General features: G+C 38.2%; 1 protein-coding gene across 1 annotated transcript in view; it reads left to right on the top strand.

Annotated features, from left to right (window-relative positions):
* LOC122808697 (CD209 antigen-like protein E) overlaps positions 1-24,000 on the top strand; it is a 505,103-nt gene that overhangs the window by 156,104 nt on the left and 324,999 nt on the right. Inside the window, exon 2 of the mRNA XM_044079683.1 lies at positions 14,073-14,186. Within this exon, the coding sequence (XP_043935618.1) occupies positions 14,073-14,186 (114 nt within the window). The remainder of the gene's footprint in view (positions 1-14,072; positions 14,187-24,000) is intronic.

The raw sequence follows: 24,000 nt of genomic DNA, 5'->3' as shown, positions 1-24,000 counted from the left end.
GGATGGGCATGGCTGTGGTGAATATGTATTTTAAGAAGAAGGAAGAGCATAGGGTGACATACATGAATGGAGAAAGATGCACACAAGTGGGTCATATCCTATGCAGGGGGGCCAGTCTGAAGGAGATTGGAGACTGCAAAGTGGTGACAGGGGAAAGTGTAGTTAGGCAGCATAGGATGGTGGTATGTAGGATGATGCTGACAATCAAGAAGAGGAGGAAGAGTGTGAAGGCATTGCCAAGGATCAAATGGTGGATTGAAAATGAACGACTGTAAGGTGGTAAGGTGGAGTCCAGGGAAGAGTTAAGAGAGGCACTGTGTGTCAGTGAAAAGTTACCAGATAGCTGGGCAGCCACAGCAGAGGTGGAAAGGAAGACAGCTAGAAAGGTGCTTGGTGTGACATCTGGACAGAGGAAGAAAGCCAAGGACCCCTGGTGGTGGAATGAGGAAGTACAGGAGAGTATACAGAGGAAGATGTTGGTAAAGAAAACTGGGACTGTCAGAGAGATGAAGAAAATAGACAGGACTACAAGGAGATGAGGTGTATGGTAAAGAGAGATGTGGCGAAGGCTAAGGGTAAGGCGTATGTCGAGTTGTATGAAAGGTTGAATACTAAGAAAGGAGAAAAGGACCTGTACTGATTGGCTAGACAGAGAAACTGAGATGGGAGAGATGTGCAGCAGGATATGCTGATAAAGGATAATGAGGGAAACATACTCACAAACAAGGAGGGTGTGTTGAGCAGATGGAAAGAGCACTTTGAGGGACTATTGATGAAGATACAGAGAGAGAGAGGAGGTTGGTTGGTGTGGGGACAGTGAATCAGGAATTGCAATGGATTAGCAAGGAAGAAGTAAGGACAGCTATGAAGAAGATGAATAAGGGAAAGGCTGTTGACCCATATGACGTACCTGTGGAAGCATGGAGTTATTTAGGATAGATTGCAGTGGAGTAGTAGAGTTTTTAACCAGAATGTTTAATGAAATCTTGGAACATGAGAGGATACCTAAGGAGTGTAGAAGTGTATTAGTTCCATTTTTTTTAAATAAGGGTAATTTGCAGAGCTGTAGTAACTACAGAGGGATACAATTGATCAGTTACAGCATTAAGTTATGGGAAAAAGTAGAGGAAGCTAGGTTAAGAAGAGAGTTTTTGATTAATGAGCAGCAGTATGGTTTCATGACAGGAAAGAGCACTACAGATGTGATGTTTGCTCTGATGTTGATGGGGAAGTATAGATAAGGTCAGAAGGAGTTGCACTGTGTCTTTGTGTATTTAGAGAATGCATATGGCAGGATTCCTAGAGAGGAGCTGTGGTATTGTATGATGAAGTCAGGAGTGGCAGAGAAATATGCAAGAGCAGTACAGGATATGTGCAAGGGCAGTGTGATGTAGTAGGTCTGTTTTAGGAGTGATGGATGCATTGAAGTTGAAGGTGGGACTACATCAAGGATCAGCTCTGAGCCCTTTCCTATTTGCAATGGTGATGGACAGGTTGACAGACAAGATCAGACAGGAGTCCTCATGGACTATGATGTCTGCGGATGACATTGTAATCTGTTGTGAGAGGAGGGAACAGGTTGAGGAGACCCTGGAGAGGTAGATACATGCTCTAGAAAGGAAAGAATGAAGGTCAGCAGGGCTAAGGCAGAATATATGTGTATGAATAAGAGGGACAACAGAGGAATGGTGAGGACACAGGGAGTATAGTTGGCAAAGGTGAATGAGTTTAAATACTTGGGATCAGCAGTTCAGGCTAATGGTGAGTGTGGAAGAGAGGTGAAGAGGATAGTAGTACAGGTAGGGTGGAGTGGATGGAGAAGAGTGTCAGGAGTGATTTATGTTAGTCAGGTACCAGAAAAAGAGAAAGAGAAGCTCTACAAGATGGTACTGAGAACAGCTATGTTGTATGGGTTGGAGACAGTGGCATTGATGAAAAGACAGGAGTCAGAGCTGGAGGTGATAGATTTAAAGATGTTAAGATTTGCAATGGGTGTGACGAGGATGGACAAAATTAGAAATGAGTATATTAAAGGGTCAGCTCAGGTTGGGTGGTAGGGAGACAAAGCCAGAGAGGTGAAATTGCATCAGTTTGAACATGTGCTAAGGAGGGATGCTGGGTATATTGGGAGAAGGATGCCAAGGATAGAGCTACCAGCTAAGAACAAAAGAGGAAGGCCTAAGATAAGGTTTATGGATGTGGTGAGAGAGAACATGCAGATGGTTGGTATGAAAGAGCAAGTTGCAGAGGACAGGAAGAAATGGAAACAGATGATTCGCAATCCCTAACAGGAACAGCTAAAAGAAAAAAAGATGTAAATATTTGTAAATAAGAGTTATCTTTGTATATATAAATAAAGAACCCCTCCTCTTTTCAATAAGTGCCATGGGATCTTTTAAATCTGCCTGAGTTACCACCAATTCAGGCAGATGGGGCCTCAGTTCAGCATCTCATCTAAAGCATAACACACAAACTCAAAAGGACATCAACCCACTTATGATACATTGCAGTATCAGCAATCCATCTGTCTGTCATAGGAATGGAATCCCCGGCCTTCTTTACTAAGGTGAGTGCACTGCCTGTAAAGACACTGAAACATTGTTCAGATCTGAAAGGGCATGGAACGCATTATCATGGAACTTATAAACAAAGACATTGGCAGCCTTCAAACACTGGACCCCACCCAGTTTGGGTTTGTGAAGGGCCGATCTTGTCTACTGAACCTGATTGACTTCTTTGACTCAGTCTCCAGAGCTGTGGACAAGGGAAAGGCGGTCCACACAGCCTATCTGGACCTCGCCAGGGCCTTCCACACCATTCCCCACTCTGGAATCATAGATAAACTTACTAAGCTGGGCATAAATCCCTATTTCACTTGATGGGTTGCCAACTGACTTACTGACAGAAGCCAGACTGTAAAAGTAGCCGACTTCAAATCCAGCTCCAGACAAGTGACAAGTGGAGTACCTCAGGGTTCAGTCCTGGGACCACTCTTGTTTGGCATCTACTTCTCTGAAGTACAGGCCAACACTAAGGGACTCTAGCTAACAAAGTTCGCAGCTGACTGCAAACTGGGAGCCATTACTGAATCCCCAAATGATGAGGATATTCTATAAAAGGGCCTTACAGAAACAGATGCCTGATGCCAGAGCCACGGGCTCAAGTTTAATGCCAAGAAATGTATAGTTATCCCCTTTGGAAAAACACATGTACCCATGAATTACCATATAGTTGGCAGTACACTAAACATTGAAAGTGTGATGAGAGACTTAGGGACACAGGTGGACAGTGGTCTCACTTTCAATAACCACATCACCACAACAGTCAGGAAATCTTTCTATGTGGCACACCTCATCACTAAGGGCTTTTCATCCAGAAAAAAGGAGGTCATTGTCCCACTGTACTAATCCCTCATTAGTCCCATTATAGAGTATAATGCCCGTTTGATATGTACCTCACAAGACATCTGCAACAGCTGGAAAGGCCACAGAAATACCTCACTAAAAGAATCAGAGGCCTAAAGCAGTTGCCGTATGCTGACCGTCTAAAAACACTCCTGCTATACTCTGTGACATATCGTCTACTCAGAGGCAATCTCTGCTTAACATACAAGGCCATGTCAAACCCTGAGCTGTTGGACATGCTCCACTTAAAGAAATCCTAATCCCTCAGAGCCACACACTCCAGGGATCTAAACCTTGTCATCACAATGAACAAAACATGCTGGAGGGATAGGTTCCTGACCCAGAGACTTTCCATACTCTAGAACAGACTGCCCATACATGTCAAGCAGAGCACCTCCTTGGCCCTCTTCAAAAGGAACCTTGATGATTGGATGGGAGATTGGAAATTCACCCTGGGGATCATGTCAGTCGCCCTGCTAGACAGGAGTCCAGAGAAGTAAATATTGTGGGAAGAAATTTCCAGGGAATTGTTATGGCTAGGCTTGTATAGGCCCTAGGGCCGATAGCCTAGTACCAACTTATGAACCTATGAACCTATAATATTGTACAGACATCTACTTTTCACAATAAAATCCAACAACACTTCTGGTGGTTTGCAGTGCTCTAATTATGTCTCCAAAATCTGGAAGTCCATTCCTTTAAAGCCATTCAAATCCTTACTAAAAGAGTACTTGATGGATTCATGGCTGTGCTCATGTTCAACTCCAGGATAATTTCCTAGATTTTTAACTCTGTGCTCATGTTATCAACTATTTAGTTACTTCTATAGAAACATTTGAGTGAAACTTTTATAAATGATGACTGTCTCAATTTTACATACTATTTTCTCTTCTTATTTTTGCTTTCTTTCAGTCACATAGTGCTTTGACATGTCCTTTCCCATCTCTTTCCTACTTCACTTCTACTGCCAGGCATATTTCTCTTCTTATTCAATTTATACTTCTTTTAAAATTCTTTGCACATCCTTTTGTCACATTTGGGTCCTATACTTATACATCTCTGACACACGTAAGTCCATAAGTCCATCCTGGGTACTTATTCTGAGTGAAGAGAGGAGGGTGTATGTTTGTATGTGTGTGTGTGTATGTGTGTATGTCTGTGTGAAAATGCCCTAGTTTAATACACCTGGTGGCTAGAGGTACTTAGGCTCAAACCCTGTACCTTGGGTACAAGGTAAAAAGAGCGTAAAGTCCCTTGCCGCCACCACTTGTGAATTTATGCCTCATATTTTTAATCTGTTTCTCATAAAATCTGTGGTTTTTAAGGAATTTTTGTGGCAAAGCAATGAAGGATTGAAATCACTAAATAATGACAGGCATTTGAATTTTAGACTTCATATTCTTCAGAAAATAAATGGTAACACAAAACCTTTTATTCTAGTGATTTGTTTAAGTTTATAAGATCAGTATTTGAAATTTGTCCCTGTTTTGGGTCTGTAGTCCCACATTATTGGCTTTGTCCAGGTTTTTTTGTGTTAAGAGGTTGAGAGCTATGGTAAGAAGTGAGAAATGAATTTACTAAATGATAGCCATTTAATTTTCAGTCTTCCTATCTTTCAGGAAACTGCTGATTTGGCATAGTGGTATGTTGCTCTGACTGTAGTGTATAGGGTCCTGGGTTCAAGACTTGGCAGTGAAATGCATCATGGTAGTGCAACATTTTATTCTGCAACATTCCAAAATGTTTGCCCCCCCCAAAAGAAAAAAACTAAAATTGAAAATAAGTGTGACAAGCTGTGCAAGATGCCTATGGCTTACACTACTGTCATTATATATATATATATATATATATATATATATATATATATATATATATATATATATATATATATATATATAGTGGAAGTGAAAGTAGACTTTTATGATGGAAATGTTTTGAATTGGGCAGTTTTGTCATTATTGGTTCATGCATTTTGTTTCATTGCCTACTGGAAAAAATGTCCAAACAATAAATTTTAAATGTGCTCTGCCTAACAAGTGTGCTGTATCAAAGAACACATGTATATTTCTTGCTTTGCATGCAGGGGGCCAATGATTTGAAAACAGCCCAAATGTAATCTTTATCCACCACTGGCCAGATGCATTTTCTTTGGATGTGGTGTGAGTTTCAATGCTGTTTCAATGAATGTGAGTTTTAAGGGCAGAGAAGTTTTAATGCCAAGTTTATTTTCATTGTGAGACAGTATTGCTTTGTTTAGCAGCTTTATTTAGCAGATGTCTATTAGTGTTTGTGCATTGTGCTATAAAATGTAAAAATAAAATCCAGATAATCATTGTAGAAGTAAAGCAGTATGCACCCATTAGTGTTTATGGTAAATGGGGCAAAATAGACAGGTAATGGGACATTGAAATGGCTGCAGGGGGACTCTGGTGCCATATTTTGGTTGTCTGTTCTTCAGTTTGCATTTGAAAGCTGGTATCCTACAATTCCATTGTAGTGGGCAGGGTTACCTAATTATGTATGCAAATGTGATGTTAATCAGCATACAGATTTGTACCTATTTTTCATGGTTCATGTCCAGATTATTTATGTTTCCAGGTTGAGAGGTATGCTCAGGATTTTCTGCATCATAACTTTTTGTTATTTATTCTCAGTCTTTCATTCTCTATTTAACTTTCCTTTCTTCTTTCAATCAATTGCTGTTTCTTAATATCTGGAAAAAGTAAGACTGCATAGATATTAAATACGTTTACTATAAAATTATTTTCTCTCACTTAGATTATAGCCACCTTGTATTAACTGTTTTAAAATGCTACTTTCTTTTGTGTGTTTTACTGTTAAAATATCCCCAGGTACTTGCTAAAAAGGGGCTTTCATAAATAAATAAATAAATAAATAAAAATTGTATTTTTCTGTGGATGAGGCTAATCAGTCAGATACACACACGCATACACACACACACACACACACACACACACACACACACACACACACACACACGTGCTCGCACACACACACACACACACACACACACACACACACACACACACACACACACACACACACACACACACACACACACAGACACCCACTCACAAGGATCTAGTACTACTACTGCTCGACAACATGTTTCCACGAATCGGAAATGATCGAGCACAGTTTCACGAATGAAACTCAACTAAAAAAAGTACCTATCAGCATTAAAAAAAATTAAAACAACAGTAATCATGTTTACGCAAGGGGGCAAGCCCACTGATCCCCTACACACCCCCACTTTTATATTCTCACTCCAAGATCGCACTACAGTGGGGAAAAGGGAATATTCCCTTATCCCCACTGTGCCATGATCTCACCAACAGGCATTTCCTCCTTTTTTTTTTTTTTTACAGTTTCGCAAAAGTGCTTTTTTTGGTGAAAAAGCACTTTCGTGAAACTATGCTCAGCCATTGCTGATTTGCGTAAATGTGTCGTCGAGCATTAGTCCTAGACCTGCTTATGCACCTTCATATTATCAATGCTGAATCAAATCCTTTGTGTCATTTAGTACATCACTGCAAGCCACAGAAACTTTCCAGAAAGTCTGTTGTTTTGATTAAATTTTGATTAAAAAGGAAACAAGTTTTAGAGTTCTTGAAATGGGTTGGCCGCATTAGGGGAAGAAAAATATTACAGTAAAATCATCTCAGTTTATTCTGCAGTATGTTCATACAGAAGTGAAAGTGTGTGGAGGTTAATAGTGCTGCAACAGCATTCAGAACTATGGAGTCAGCAGTCTGGGCAAGCTATAGTACCCTCAGTGTGGAGAGGAAGAGGGGCTGAAAATACACTCTTATAAAAGTTAATCTGAAGGAAGACAGAGCTAAGGCATTAGTTTGTACACTGACAGTGCAAAATGAGATGCCACTCAATACACCTGTCAGAGAAGAAAGAGGGATGGAGGGAAAGATCACCATAATGTCACCTGAAACAAGCAAGAAAATATTTCTGGACAAATTAAGATGAGCTAGTGGAGGAAAAGATAATGGAGAAATAGAGAACAGCAAATGAGGAAGGATTCAAAGATGTACTCCAACTGGAAGAGGAGGAGCAGAGGAAGAGCCAGAGAAACCCAGAGTCAGGTAGATGGCAGTCAATAGTAATCCAGCTGTGTATAAGAAGCTTCTCAAGGCTCAGTCTCTGCAAAAGGAGCTTGACATAGAAATGGAGCACAGCGGGGGTGGGACCTTTTGTAGAGGCGCATCATGCTTCACCATGTGTATTTTTTATTTTTGCAAAACATTATCTCTATGGACAATTGTGTGTGTGTGTGTGTGTGTGTGTGTGTGTGTGTGTGTGTGTGTGTATATATATATATATATATATATATATATATATATATATTTATACACACACACACACACACACACACACACACACACACATATATATGTATCTCACTCTATATATAATGTATATATATATATATATATATATATATATATATATATATATATATATATATATATATATATATATATATATATATATATATATATTTATAGATAGATATACATACATATATATGCATATGGATAGATAGATATAGCTATAGCTATATATCTTGTTCAAAAGAGAGACATTCCATATTGACTATGCTATGCAATGTTACACATGACATGCTATATGTACATATAGGCAATAAGTAGAAGCCCAAGGCTGAGAATGATTATGTTGGTATTATATCAGAAGAATGAAGCTGAGAGGTAGGATTATAGAATAAAAAGTAAGGATAGAGGTAGGTACTGGAGTTAGAAGGGAGGGGTAAAGTAATACCTGAATAATTATTATCCAGGTAGCTTTTAAGGTAGATGAGTAGCAGTAATTTTTACCTATCCTGTCCAGTAGGAAGGAGCATTGGTGTGGGCTTTTGGTATGTCCAAAGACCCTTGGGTTCCATCTGTTAAGGGTCATACAGTGGGCCAGATGGGTAGGCAGCAATGAAAGATTATGAGCTGCAGTGTAGGCATCTGAACAACTCATTAAAAGAAGATTATATATTTAATAATATCAAAGTGGAAAGGTCATATATAGTAGGCCTGGGGGTACAGAAACTGATTTAATCTAGGAGAGAAATGCAGAAAATTTAAAAGAATGACTATAAATGGATGTGAATGGGCTGCATTTCAGGTGGGTGAAAACAAATGATAGGAACACTCATTCAAAAGGGAGGAGGTTGGTAGTGGGAGGAAAAGTGCAAGATATGGTGTGTAAAGTTACTTCTGAAGACAGAGGAGTGGCAGAGGGATCGTATTTATGGACTAAGCAGGGATGAAGCAAAAGATGATAGGTTTCACGAAGGTAATAGAAGTGGTGAGACATGCCGAAATAGAGTGATGCAGTGAAGTAGTATTAGAGGTGAGTTTAAACTGGTAGTATGGAAAGGTAAAGCTTAATGCAATCTGTAAGAAAAGTTTTTTAGAAAATGTGTGAAACGGATAGGAATGTTAGAGTCATAAATGGAAGAGTGGGGAAGGGAGAAGCAGTTTGCTTTTACTGTACAGGATGGTTAGCAGGCGAGTAAGATGGACAAGATAGTAGTTGAAGATGAAACCTTATATGAGGTCAAACATTTGGATATATATGAAAGGAAATGTCAGATCATTCCTGGGTTAGAATGATATGAGAAGGAGGAAGGGAAGAACTAGAGCAATAGGTACAATCCATATGATAGACAGGATCAAGGAGCTGCAGGAAAACTTACAGGAGCTGTAAGAACTTATGCAGGCAAAATTGGATCAGAAGGGGAGGTGATGAACAAAAAGGCAAATGAGTGAAAAAGTATTAGTGTGCAAAGCCAGAGAGCATGGATGACTTGAGTGGAAACAAAGATATGTTTGAGGTTTGAGGGTTACCAAGAATAAAGAGCTAAGAGAGGAATTTATGGAACTATATGAAGAGTTGTGTGATTAAAGCAAATGAAGTGAAGTTTGAGGAACGGGAGGGGCCAGAAAAGGAGGAAAGAGAGGAGATGCATAAAGAGAGGAGCATGTGAGTGGTGGTGGCAGCAGTTCAACACATGAAAAATGTAAAGCAGGTGATCCCGATGGTTTCCAAATTGATTATAATATGTTGCTAGGAGAGAGGGGAGTATTTGGGAATTGATTGATAGAATGGGTGAAGAAGATGAGGTGCTGGAATCTGTCAGACAGTAAGAGAAGTATAGTATAAGGGAAGTTGAGAAAATGAGGGTCCAACAAATATTAGACCAATGTCTTTATCTTATTGTAGCAGGAAAATATGGCTCTGATATGTGCAGCTAGACTGGATGCATTATTCCCACAACTAGTACAAGAGTCATAAGTGGATTTTGTGAACAATAGGGCCTCTACACAGTATTGGAGACTGCTGTTGTAATATATGATCTGTATGAGATGGAAAAAGATAATGCAGCAGAGGGGGTTTGATTCAGTAAGTTGAGACTTTATTATGGTGACTCTGAAATAAATACTGGGAGAAGGGAGGACATTATGGAGTATTAAAGGATTGTATAAGAAATTAACTTAGGGTAATGAAACTCTGTTAAATAAGGTGAGTTAAAGCAGAGGAATAGAGCAGGGATGTCTGCTGTCTCAATAAATCTTTGTTTTGAGCATAGAAAAACGTTCACAGAGAATAGATTTATATATAATTAAGGAATGAGAGGTAAAAAAATATTATGAACTTGTTTGTGGATGACAATATGCTATTAACGGAGGGTGTAGAGGGATGTTATTTATGGTGATGAAGATTTTTGAGGAGTATGGAAGGGAAATGTTTTATTGTATCATCCCAAGAAGTCATTAGTGGTATAGAGATAGAAGGAGGTGTACAACATTCAGTAGCGCTGCCATGGTCAAAAAAGGGAGAATATAGGGTAATAGTATATTTGATAGTAGTAAAGACTAGAAGGAAACATTTGTAGTGTTAGTGGACACAATAAGGAGAATACTGGACAAATAATCCAGTATTGTGAATATACTGAATGGAAGAACAGAATCGGTAACAGTAATGGTGCTGTCGTTAGAAATATGCATATTGAGACATGTACAGATTAAACCCAAAGCAGTATGGCAAGGAGAAATAAACAAAGCATGTGTTAGATGCCTGTGATAAAGAAGAAAGAAGTATCATGGGTAAGGAAAGACTGCAGACCAAGGCAGTGGTATAGAACATGCTTGAGTTTAAGAGGTATGATGTGGAGATGGACAAAGTACAGAAAGACTAAAAAGTTTGGAGAATGACATGGTTAGAAAGTTTGGGATAATGATAATAGGAAAAAAATAAATATTTTTTGGGAGCTGCAAAATATGAGTAGTGGTAACAGTGAGAGGTCAAAAAGGGACTGAAATCAGTGATCTATTAACTTAGAGGCAGTATATTAAGGAATTAGAACATAAAATAATTAAAATGTAAAGCATGGATAGATGCATGAAGAGGAAAGTAGTCAATGAAGGCAGTGTTGAGCAGTTTACATATTTTATTTATTTATTTTATTTTACATTTGTTTACCGGGCTAGTCTAACTGGATATATGTCCATTTTCAGTAGAGGCCTGGGGAGAAAAGCTCTAAACATGAATAGTGACAATGTTAAACATATATAGAAAGGTATGTAAAATCACATAAAGTGAAAGCATTGGTAAAAAATATATAATACTCAGGTTATAAACTCTAAAAATATTACTCTAAAAATTATACTAGAAAAAAATTATTAGAGTAAAAAAGATTATACTAAATACAATAGCAGGTAAGAGTAAAACCCAATTAAGAGAGAAAGGCCTTTATGTTTTATATAATTACTAAGACGAAAAGAGTAGCACCTAGATTGGGTGGCACAGGATAGAGGAGTAGGGAAAGGAGTAAGAGCAGGAAGGGGGAAGGATAGAGGAGTAGGGAAAGGAGTAAGAGAAGGACGGGGGGAAGGATAGAGGAGTAGGGAAAGGAGTAAGAGAAGGATGGGGGGAAGGATAGAGGAGTAGGGAAAGGAGTAAGAGAAGGAAGGGGGAAGGATAGAGGAGTAGGGAAAGGAGTATGAGAAGGACGGGGGAAAGATATCAGTCTGGGTTAGCACAAGGACAAAGCAATGAGTTTTAAGATGTTCTTTGAGGTGTTTTTTAAATAGAGAAGTAGAAGCTAAGATTGATAGTTCAGAAGGAAGCTGATTCCAGTTTTTACCTGCTGTGTTAGAGAAAAGTGAGTCACCAGCTTTGTTGTTAGATTTAATTGTGGAAACTAGAAGCTTGTTAGAGTGTAGTGTAGCAACATTTTTATATGGTGTAATCAGATTAGAGAGGATAGGGGTGTTGTTAGGGTGGTATAGGATCTTTTGAGTGATAAGTAATTGTTGACAGAGTATATGGTTTTCCAGTTTTAGCCATACAAGTTGTTTGAGGTTGAGGCAGTGGTGAGTTTTGAAGGGGGAGCATGTAATGAATCTAGCTATGCTATTATAACAGGTGACAAGTTTGGAGAAGTTATTTTTTGATAGGCTAGTATATATAGCACAGGCATAGAAAAGGGTAGAAATGAGGTGGGTTTGTGCAATAGTTTTCCTGGCAGAAGCGGTAAGGAAGGGTTTAATTCTATAGAGGGTACCGAGTTTTTTGTTAATGGACTTTATGGTGGTGTTGATGTGGTCATCGAAGTTGAGACGATTATCAATTGTAACACCTAGTAGGTGGGTTGTAGAGTCTGGGGTTATGTTGGTAGCATTGTTAGAGAAAATAAAGCGATGAAGGATGAATGGGTGCTTGTTTATTTGGAGCAAATAAATGGCAAGTTGTATTGAGTACAGAGGAAAGGATGGATATGTTATTAGTGGCAGAGTGGTTGAAAAAGGTAATTGTGATGGGCTTTATAGCTGGAGATATCAGTAGTGTTAAGTAAAATAAACAGGGTAGACAAGATACATAGCGAGTGAAGGTAATGGGAGTTAAGAGAAAAAGATAAAAGACAAGTTGGATACAGTTTGGGGAGATTAGCAAGAAGAAAGTAAGAGGGGAGAACAGTAGAAGAGAGGTAAGAGGGGTGGTGTTATTATATGAGAGTGTAGAAGGTGTACAGTAGATAATGGCAGAGTGCAAGTGAGGATATAATATATGCCATACAAGTTATCAGCTGTGTGTAGAAGAGGATATAATATACGCCATACAAGTTATCAGCTGTGTGTAGAAGAGGATATAATATATGCCATACAAGTTATCAGCTGTGTGTAGAAGAGGATATAATATATGCCATACAAGTTATCAGCTGTGTGTAGAAGAGGATATAATATATGTCATACAAGTTATCAGCTGTGTGTAGAAGAGGATATAATATATGCCATACAAGTTATCAGCTGTGTGTAGAAGAGGATATAATATATGCCATACAAGTTATCAGCTGTGTGTAGAAGAGGATATAATATATGCCATACAAGTTATCAGCTGTGTGTAGAAGAGGATATAATATATGCCATACAAGTTATCAGCTGTGTGTAGAAGAGGATATAATATACGCCATACAAGTTATCAGCTGTGTGTAGAAGAGGATATAATATATGCCATACAAGTTATCAGCTGTGTGTAGAAGAGGATATAATATACGCCATACAAGTTATCAGCTGTGTGTAGAAGAGGATATAATATACGCCATACAAGTTATCAGCTGTGTGTAGAAGAGGATATAATATATGTCATACAAGTTATCAGCTGTGTGTACAAGAGGATATAATATACGCCATACAAGTTATCAGCTGTGTGTAGAAGAGGATATAATATATGCCATACAAGTTATCAGCTGTGTGTAGAAGAGGATATAATATATGCCATACAAGTTATCAGCTGTGTGTAGAAGAATCGTTTCTTTACTGACAATCACTTGCTTGACCAACATTTCTTACTAAGTATTCTGTATGGGTTTTTTTAATCTATTATATTATTACATTTTGTAAACCTGCTGTTTTCAATTACCTCTCTATTCCCCAGCATACTTCTACCATTTGCTGGGTTGTACTTGATAAATCCACAAAAGGACATTTCAGTGTAGAAGAACATTTTTAAACAGTTGCAAGCCTTGGTGATAAAAACTTCATTTCTGAGGTATTTAAAATATCTATGGTGTGATCTCACAGCATGGACCAACTTCAGATTTCTACAATTTTATAATGTTTGAAAATGGGTTTGTGTGTATCCCATCTGTAGCACTGATCGGCATTCTTTTACATCTCATTCTTTTACATCCATTTTATTTCTTTGAATGCACAATTGTAAAATGAAAAGTGTGGATGACAGTCACCATACAGAGCTGGGAATGTACCAAATAACTCATAAAATAAAGAGAGACATAAATGTAGTTAGAATGAAATGGCTTAACTTTCCCAGGCAATCTTGATATGGAACATGGTGTATCAAGCAATAGTTAATGCTTCATTTTAATTACAAGAGCAGATGATAGGTATCAGTCAATCAGCCATGGGTGATATTTGAATCTCTTATATTACTGATATTCAGGCCAGGAGAAGTCTTTAATGGAAGTACTGGTATGATAGTCACCTTGATTCCTTCATTTACTTGTTATATTATCACATTTTGTGCTCTGAAACACACATCATTGGTATATAAAATAAACCATGAACAAAATAAATCATGATTTTTTCTTGTGCTTTCTTGCAGTCACTCTGGACTCTCACAAGACATACAAAAAGACAACAGCAAGCAGAAGGATTCTGTATATTGTGATGTGTATTATATTCCTGCTGATAATTAGCATTGTCATGACTGTTCTATGTAAGTATGACAAACAAACGGGCATTTCTGAAATCTAATCATGAAACTATGCATTTTAAATATCAACACAGGCTAATTGTTCCAAGCAAAGCTTTTCAGTAATATAAAATCACGGAAGATATCTTAATGTCAGTGTATTAATTACTAGTGTAATGATCAGAGACTGACTTGTATGGTTTAAAACTGCATTAACTGTTTATTACCATCTGACATTCTGCAGATGCACTGCAACATTTCTCCATCTGAACAAAAAGGCAGATAAACATAGTTAAATTATAAACAAAATTATCTCTGGATACAAATATTTGTTTAAAGTGATGTTTGGTAAATATGATGAGGTATCATGCAAAGCTGGAATGTGAGAACATTACATTGAAAACAATGAATTTCTAATATTCCTGTCCAAGCCATTTAAGCTGTGGGTGGATTAGAAAAGTGAACAGGAAATATATAAATATTTTGGTGTTAATTGTTTATTTAGACTTCTCTCAGATTTTTGGATTTAAACTTTGCTTTTAACAGTGTTGATACAGAAGTGTGACTAAAATATAGGAACTTGTTGAGTTTGTGAATGTGAATAGTCAATAAACATAAAATAAATGCATAAATAGTTTATATGAAATGCAAAATATGCAGACTACTGAATGAGACAGACTATGAATGCAAACTGTAATGTATTCATCTTTCCAGTTTTTTGATGGAAGGACAGATTTATTTCCCAACGACTGTCACGTCTTTGGAACAGGCTACCAATTCATGTGAAACTGAGCACCTCTATGACACTGTTAAAAAGTAATCTGGATAAATGGATGGGGCATCGTAAATTCTTACCAGGGAAAGTGCCCACAACCCTCCTGGATATGGGCGGTCATCACTAAATGCAATCTTGGGTATTGACTAATACCTCTACAATATTACATTTGTTTGAAATGGCTAGGCTTAAAATGACCTCTGGATCAATAGCCTAGTAATCTCCTATGATCCTATGAATAAGAAAACCATTCTTCATAGGCAAGAAAAGAACTTATATTGTTACTAGAAGCAGTGCAGATTTGGGTCAAAATAGACGAGCTATGTGATACTTGAACATTCATCTGAATATGCATACTTAACAGAAACATGAGCCCCAGAGAATCATAGAAAATGATGAAGTTTACATCACATGGGATCACCCAATACCAACAGTCCCAAAAGATAGATGCTAGAAAACTGGATATAGTGGTCCAAGAAAAGAAGACAAAAGTAGCATTGATCATTGAAATTGCCTCACCTAGTGACTACAATGTCTTGCGTACAGAGAGACACAAAGTCATAAAATACCTCAATCTGCAGGCAGAAATGAGAGCCATGTGGAAGAAAGATACCTAGACAGTTCCAATAGTAGTAGGAGCAACTGGTTTTATAAAAAAGAGTTTACAATCATATTAAGATATTTTTATTTATTTATTTTACATTTGTTGACCAGGATAGTCCGGCTGGATGCATGTCTATTTTCAGCGGAGGCCCGGGGAGAAAAGCTCCAAGGGTAAGCAGATACAGCATTACATAATACCAGCATTACATATTGCAAACAGACTATTTACAGAGATTACATAAGTAAGCAAGTTAAACAAGTTCCACAGGTTGCAGTTAATCCTGAGCGCAAGTCAGGATTAAATTAAATTACACAGTAAACTGGTTAGCAGATTTTTACACATTCTAGAGAGAGTTAGCCAGGCTTGATACATTGACATAGCCAGTTAAGAGACAAATGTTGTTTGAGTCTAGTTTTAAATTGACCTAAGGTGGAAAGTAAGGTAATATCAGCTGGAAGAGAGTTCCAGGATCTACTTACAGAGTTTGCAAAGAGAGAATCACTGGCTGTGTTATTAATTTTGCTAGTCTGAATTAGTAGTTTGTTAGAGGATCGAAGCGGTCTAGGATTGTTATAGGGGTTGATAATATTTTTAAGTGCAGGAGTATTGTCCGGATTATAGAAGATTTTATAGGCCATAATCAGTTGGTTATACTGGATTAGGCTGGGTAGTTCAAGCCACCCAAGCTGATTTAGATTGATGCAATTGTTTGTGTCTTTCGGCTTTTCCCGGTTAGGGGTCGCCACAGCGGAACTCCGGTCCGCTAATGATTGGTAATAGATTTTTACATGCTGGCTTGCCAGGCCTAATGCACAACCTTCAATGAAGGAACACCCATTCATGCATGTCGCCACATAGAAGACGCTCTAACTGAGAATCGAATGGGCAACATCTAACTGTGAGGCGACAACGCTACCGCAGCACCACCACCGCAGTAGTATTTAGATTGATGCAATGATGTGTCCTAAAGGCAGCCCAGTGGCAAACCTGGCAATGTGGTTGTAGCAAATTGAGAGTTTGTTAAGGACAGTCTTGTTTAAATTTGAGAGTAGAGGGGATGCATACAGAAGGGTTGAAAGAAGGTGAGAGCGAGCTATGGCAATTTTAGCTGGAGGGGTTAGGAAGGCTTTTATTCTGTAAAGTGACCCTAGTTTTTTATTGATGGTTTTGATAGTTTGGTTAACATGTAGTTCAATTTTAGATTATTGTCTATGATGACACCTAATAGTTTTGTAGAGGGGTCAGGGGAGATTATTGTGCCATCATTTGATTTTATGGTAAAGGTGAAAGCGGTAGACCTACGTGTTAGTGAAAATAACAGCATTTTAGTTTTTTTGGGATTTTACCAATTCATGTAACACCATACAAATTGCAGAAAGAGTCATTACTGGGCACATTGCGGGTGCTGCGAAGAGCACTTTTGATTAACATCAAAGAGTGAAACAATACTAATTTCATGAACTTTAATCGTACTTTAAGTTAGGAATGGGGTCCATTCCCGTCATGGTATTAGAAACCCAAAAGACTTGGAGAAATTAAAAACAACCAAATGCTAATGTATTATGCAAGACTATGTTCTGTGCATTGCAAATTTCATTACATTTGATTCATTTAACTATTAGATACTAAAGGAGCAAAAAGTGACATTTAAAAAGCATGTTTGAAATAAAAACTGTTTCATGAAAGAATATTTTTTCAAAGGGTATGATAAGATTTAATCATCAGATACTTAACAGGCAAATGTTTACATTAATATAAGTGATCCCAAAGCTTATGTGAGATCATTATATTAGATAGGGAAATCAGGAGTAGTTCCTTACATGTGATGAGTGAGGCATCTCCTTCCTTAAATATGTCACTTAATTGGCTGCCTTTTCATCGCCATAGATTCAAACAAATGGGTATGAATGAAACGAGTAGTTATTGAATCAGATTCACTGTAATTTCTTCATGTGTATAACAATAATTTCAATTAATTATTTAAACAATTTTGCCTTGAAATTTTTTGAATATGACCCATAAATTGGGTGCAGCTAAAACAATATTAACTAGAGAACCGAGAACAGTTTAAACAGGAAAATGAGGGAACCCTAAACCACCTTCACAATGGAAATTGTTCATTCATGAAGAACAAAAGAGAATACAGATGGAGAACAGATGGAGAGAGCTGTAGCAACATTTAATGAGGAGAAGAGCGAGAGGAGTACAGTTTGGAATCTAAGAGGTGGGTGCTAAGGTTTGCTTTGAAATATTTTGGATTTATTATTTGTCGGAGGCTTTATGGCAGAGTATTCCAGCATTTTGGTACATATGAGGAATACATTGTTTCTCCATGTTTATCCTTTGGTCTATGGTCTTGGGTAAGGTATGTGTCCCTAAAAGTGAGAGATCTTGAAGGGAGTACCATAGCACTCCTGCCTTCAGTGCTGCACATTTGTATGGTGATGAAGTATATTTTGGGCCAGTTTACATTGAGGGAATGTTTGGTAGCTGGGGAATTCTAACCAGTTAAGTAGGCTGAGTGCTAGGCAAAGATTGGTTTTACTTGGAAGTTTAAATTGTAGCTTTTGATATTTTATTATACCATTGTTCCAGTTTTGTCAAAGGGAGACAGATGTGTATATATATATATATATATATATATATATATATATATATATATATATATATATGGATTCACATGAGAATCTCAAAAAACTGAAATACCGAATTTCAGTTTTCAGAAATTCAAATCCCGAAACATTACAAGCCCGAAATACCACAAGCGCGAAACTTAAAATCCCAAACATACACTACAGACACAACACACACATACACATACACACACTCTCCCCCCAAAATCAAACATACAATCCTAAAATACAAATAAACAGGGGGGCTTGGGGGGCTGTGCTCCCCACACACCTCCCACTTATATATTCTAACTCCAGGACCACGCAATCACACACACAAAGGTAACTCACACCCACACATTTCACAGCCCCTTGCACACACACATCACAACCAAACACACATTAACATACACTACAGCCCATAACTTACACACTCATACAGACTTACTTGCACTTAGATCCATTCATAGACCACAATGCCAGAAGCTCTGAACATCGGGATTTCAAATTTCATACTTCTGATGTTTCGCTGATTCAAGCTGTCGGGCTTAGAATTCTGGAAAACTGAAATTCGGTATTTCAGTTTTTCAAAATTCTTAGGGGAACCCATATATATATATATATATATATATATATATATATATATATATATATATATATATATATATATATATATATATATATATATATCAGGCTGTGGATAGTAGTTCATTACTGAAACTAAGCAGAAATTCCTTAAGATTCCAAGAGCAGGATAAGTTACTTCTTACACTTATTTCACTGAATTACAATTCTGTAACGCTTATAATTGTGCTATACAGTTAATCTACTACATTTTGCACTGTTATAAAGCTTTTTTTTTACTGTTTCACTGCATTTATGTACTGTTTTATATTGTTTTAACTGCATTTTTCATTGCTAGATACTGTTGCATTACTCTGATGGCATGTTTACTGAATTACTTAACCGTAAACTGCTTTTTCATACTGAGAGTTGTATTTTCTGTTTGTGAGTGCTGTATCCATGCTTTTCTGTGCTTTTTTGATTTTTTGAGGTTTCTGTGTTCTAGTCTAGTCTGTTTGCAGTTAAAGCATACACTAGTGTCTGCTTGCTCCTTGATCTGTTTAAAACTTTCATTTAGTGGCTACAGCTAGTAGCTGTATTAGTGTGTATTACTATAATTGCATTTTTATTTAATTACTAAATTGTAAACTGCTTTTTCATACTGAGACTTTTATTTTTATTTGCGAGTGCTATTTCTATGCATTTAAAGTGATGTTTCTGTGTTCTGCTCAGGTGGCATAATCTTGATAGAGGCCTGCTGTTGTCCAGGCCTGGTAGTTTTGTTTGTTGAGTTTCCTGTGTCTCTGGCAGCCATTTTCTGCTGATAGTCTGTCATCGTTATTATTGAGACTAACAGGGTTTCCTGACCTTCTGTAGTACAAGTGATTGGGTAATAGCAGGGGCTAATAGGACTGAGTAGTAATTTGATCTTCTAACTCTTCCATCCTTATTGGTATATAAACCCTGTGTCTGGAAAAGGTCGGACTTGCATTTATCAGGCTGTGGATGGTAATTCATTACTGAAACTAAGCAGAAATTCCTTAAGATTCCAAGAGCAGGATAAATTATTTGTTACACTTATTTCACTGAATTGCACTTCTGTAATGCTTATAATTGTGCTATACAGTTAATCTACTACATTTTGCACTGTTATAAAACTTTTCTTACTGTTTCACTGCATTTATGTACTGTTTTATACTGCTTTAACTATATTTTTCATTGCTAGATACTGTTTCATTATTCTAATTGCATGTTTACTGAATTACTTAACTGTAAACTGCTTTTTCATACTGAGAGTTGTATTTTATGTTTGTGAGTGCTCTATCCATGCTTTTCTGTGCATTTTTGATTTTTTGAGGTTTCTGTGTTCTAGTCTAGTCTGTTTGCAGTTAAAAGCATTCTCTAGAGTCTCCTTGCTCCTTGATCTGTTTAAAACTTTCATTTAGTGGCTACAGCTAGTAGCTATAATAATGTGTATTTCTATAATTGCATTTTTATTTAATTACTAAATTGTAAACTGCGTTTTCATACTGAGACTTGTATTTTTATTTGTGAGTGCTCTTTCTATGCATTTAAAGTGAGTTTTCTGTGTTCTTCTCAGGTGGCATTATCTTGATAGAGTCCTGCTGTTGTCCAGGCCTGGTAGTTTTTTTTTTTTTTGTTGAGCTTCCTGTGTTTCTGGCAGCCATTTTCTGCTGATAGTCTGTCTTCATTATTATTGAGACTAACAGGGTTTCCTGACCTTCCGTAGTACAAGTGATTGGGTAATAGCAGGGGCTAATAGGACTGAGTAGTAATTTGATCTTCTAACTCTTCCATCCTTACTGGTATATAAACCTTGTGTATGGAAAAGTTGGGCTTGTATTTATCAGGCTGTGGATGGTAATTCAATACTGAAACTAAGCCGAAATTCCTTAAGATTCCAAGAGCAGGTAAATTATTTGTTACACTTATTTCATTGAATTGCACTTCTGTAATGCGTATAATTGTGCTATACAGTTAATTTACTACATTTTGCACTGTTATAAAAGTTTTTTTACTGTTTCACTGCATTTGTGTACTGTTTTATACTGTTTTAACTGTATTTTTCTTTGCTAGATACTGTTTCATTACTCTAATTGCATGTTTACTGAATTACTTAACTGTAAACTGCTTTTTCATACTGAGAGTTGTATTTTATGTTTGTGAGTGCTCTATCCATGCTTTTCTGTGCATTTTTGATTTTTTGAGGTTTCTGTGTTCTAGTCTATTCTGTTTGCAGAGAAAAGCATTCTCTAGAGTCTGCTTGCTCCTTGATCTGTTTAAAACTTTCATTTAGTGGCTACAGCTAGTAGCTATAATAGTTTCCTGCCCCCTCTCTATTGTTGTGGTGCTTTTATACTTGGTGGCTTTACAGTTGCCCACCCATACTGTGCATTTGATCAGTGACACTCCTCCCAGTCTAGTGTCATTAGATCATTCAATCTAATAGAGAACATTTGTGAAGGCCAACCCACAAAGATTCTTAACCTTAAATTAACTCCTGTTCCAGCTTTCTCCATTTCCACTTTACTGAAAAAAAAATTCTAAGCTTGTTTCTCCCCATTCCTGTAACAAGTCTTGTCCAAATACAGATTTGCTGTATCTAGGACTGTTTGTAAGCTCCTGAGCCCCCACCCCCGCTTAACTAGGGTTAAACTATTCCTGGTGCCATAAAGTCTGCTCTTCAAATTTTCCCTTGCAACTAGCCAGCTTTTTAGTTTTAGCACTCAAATCTGTTTCTTTGAGCTCAGCACTTTTTTAGAACTCATTGTAAGCACTAAATAAGCTCCAAATTACTACAGCGCTCAACTTTCCTCACTTGTCTAGAGGAAAACAGTTTTTAGTACTTAATAAAGATGCACCTATCCAGGCATGCCTAAAGGTCAGCTCCCAGTGTTTTCTCCTGTCTATCTGATGAATCTGGGCATCTTGGGGCAATGCAGGAATTGCCTCATGTACACAGACAACCCTCTCCTCCTACCACCCGACACTACAACTTGTGAGAGATGCACTTATATAGCCAAACTGGATGCAAAGCTCTCTTCACCAAAGATTGGACTAGACAGTCAAAAGGAAAAGGTAAACACTTGCACCACACCACACTCATCACATAGTCCCTCAAAACCTACACCACCAAAACACACACATAGAAGAACAAAACACACATCTACATTCGCGGAGGCTCTCAATAAAAATCTGCCCAAACAACCAAGACCTCCAAAGCAGAAATGCAGGCAACCTCCACCCCCCAACACAACCCAAATGACACATAGCTCACAAACTCAGTGTGCCACTCAACTACAGCCCATAAGGCATAACGTACCCAACACTCTAGTCATAGGTGACTCTATAGTCAGGCACACTGATGTTCCACTCACCAAGCTACACAAGGAGAAAGTTACTGTCAGCTGCCTGTCAGGTGCCAGGATCTGCCACATAATGCATGCACTCAGGTCACTCCACAACAAGTGCAAATATGACTCTCTCATTGACCATGTTAGTGTGAATGACCTGAGATGTACCTCCCTGGACTACATTAAAAGAGACATGGAGGAGCTCTCCAATCTTGTAGCCCAGGCAGGTCTGCCTGGGATGACATGATCGACAGACCACGATGATTTGCCAGAGATGGCCTGCACCTGTCCCCCTTGCGATTCCAGGTGCGGGCAAATGCTCTTGCCACCCATATAGTGCCTTTTTTTGGCAAGGATCAAATGACAAATTCACCACTGTAACAGGTACAAGCAAGCAAAATCTGAGGGTAATGCTACTCAGTGCTAGAAGTCTAAACCTCAAAATGCACTCACTCAAGGCACTCCTTAAAATGGAGAACACTGACATCTGTGCAGTGACTGAGACCTGTTTCAAAGCTCCAGTGAGCACCTCTGCATTACCAGGCTATAAATCATACCACACTGTTCGGCCACCTAACCCGGAATGAAACACTAAAGGCAGAGGTGTGTCCATATTCATTAAGGATATCCATACCTCCAAGCTAGTTGCTCAGCATAATGCATCCAAGATTATCCAAGTTCAATTAACTCTGGACAAGACCACAATCCAGATTGTAGCTTGCTACAGACCCCCACCATTCCCCAGGATTACCACTCCTCTTTTCTTGATACAATGGAAAATACTAGGGTACATCCCTACACCCTAATAATGGGTGATTTCAACTTCCCCACCATTAACTGGGAAAACTACTCATGTACCTGCTCTTTTGCTCAACATTTTCTGGAACTCATAAATTCCAACACCTTGGATCAACTTATCCACACCACCACCAGGGGCAGCAATATCCTAGACCTGGTCATCACCAACATGGGTGACCGGTGTTCCACACCAGAGGTCAATTCCTCATTGGTTAGCTGCGACCACAAGCTAATCACCCTACACAACCCCATCCCGCCCCCATCCTCCGTTAGGGAAACAACCTTAAAAAATTTCTCCAAAGCCAACTTCACGCTTCTTAAGACAGAAGTGGCAAACTTCACGATACCCATGCAGTTGGACAATAGAGGTACGACTGCTGAATCCTACACAAATGCACTTTATAAGCACTTACACGAGTGCATGGATAGTGTTATCCCTAACAGAACCAAGATGCTATCCTCCAAAAAAAGGAAACCAATCTGGTGGTCTTCTGCCATAAACAAACTCTACAACAGAAGAAAGAAACTGTTGCAAAAGATTAAAATCCCATGTTTGGAGGAATTCCCTGGTCAGCCTCAGTAAGAAGCTGAGATCCCTCATAAAATCCTCCAACGCTAGTTATGAAAACAAAATCGTCACTCATTCTAAAGATAACCACAAAGAATTCTATAGCTATGTCAAGAATCTCAATGGCAACACTCAGATCTGGTCTGAATGACAGCACAATGGCACTAAATATACAGAACCAACTGATATTGTCAACATCCTAGCAGAAAGGTTCAGTGCTAACTTTACCCCCCTCTCAACCCCTAAAGGGCCCATCTCTATACCGGAAGAATGCAAATTTCCTGTAATCACAACCACACAGGTAAAAACCTCACTCTCCAAAGCCAAGAATACAGCACCCAAAGGACCTGACAACATCCCAGGCTGCCTTCTACATGAACTACAAAATTAACTGACACCCCACCTAAGTACCATGTTCAGTCATAGCCTCACCTCAGGCTTTGTGCCCATCAAATGGTGCACCACAACGGTTGTCCCACTCCACAAAGGGGGAGCCATGGCAGATCCTGGGAACTACCTCCCCATTAGCTTGATGAGCCTGGT

Source organism: Protopterus annectens, chromosome 8.part0, assembly GCF_019279795.1.
Source record: "Protopterus annectens isolate FY-2018-M chromosome 8.part0, PAN1.0, whole genome shotgun sequence".
In the NCBI taxonomy this organism is placed as follows: domain Eukaryota; kingdom Metazoa; phylum Chordata; order Ceratodontiformes; family Protopteridae; genus Protopterus; species Protopterus annectens.
The sequence above is the reverse complement of the archived record's forward strand: the minus strand, read 5'-3'. Positions and strand labels throughout refer to the sequence as shown.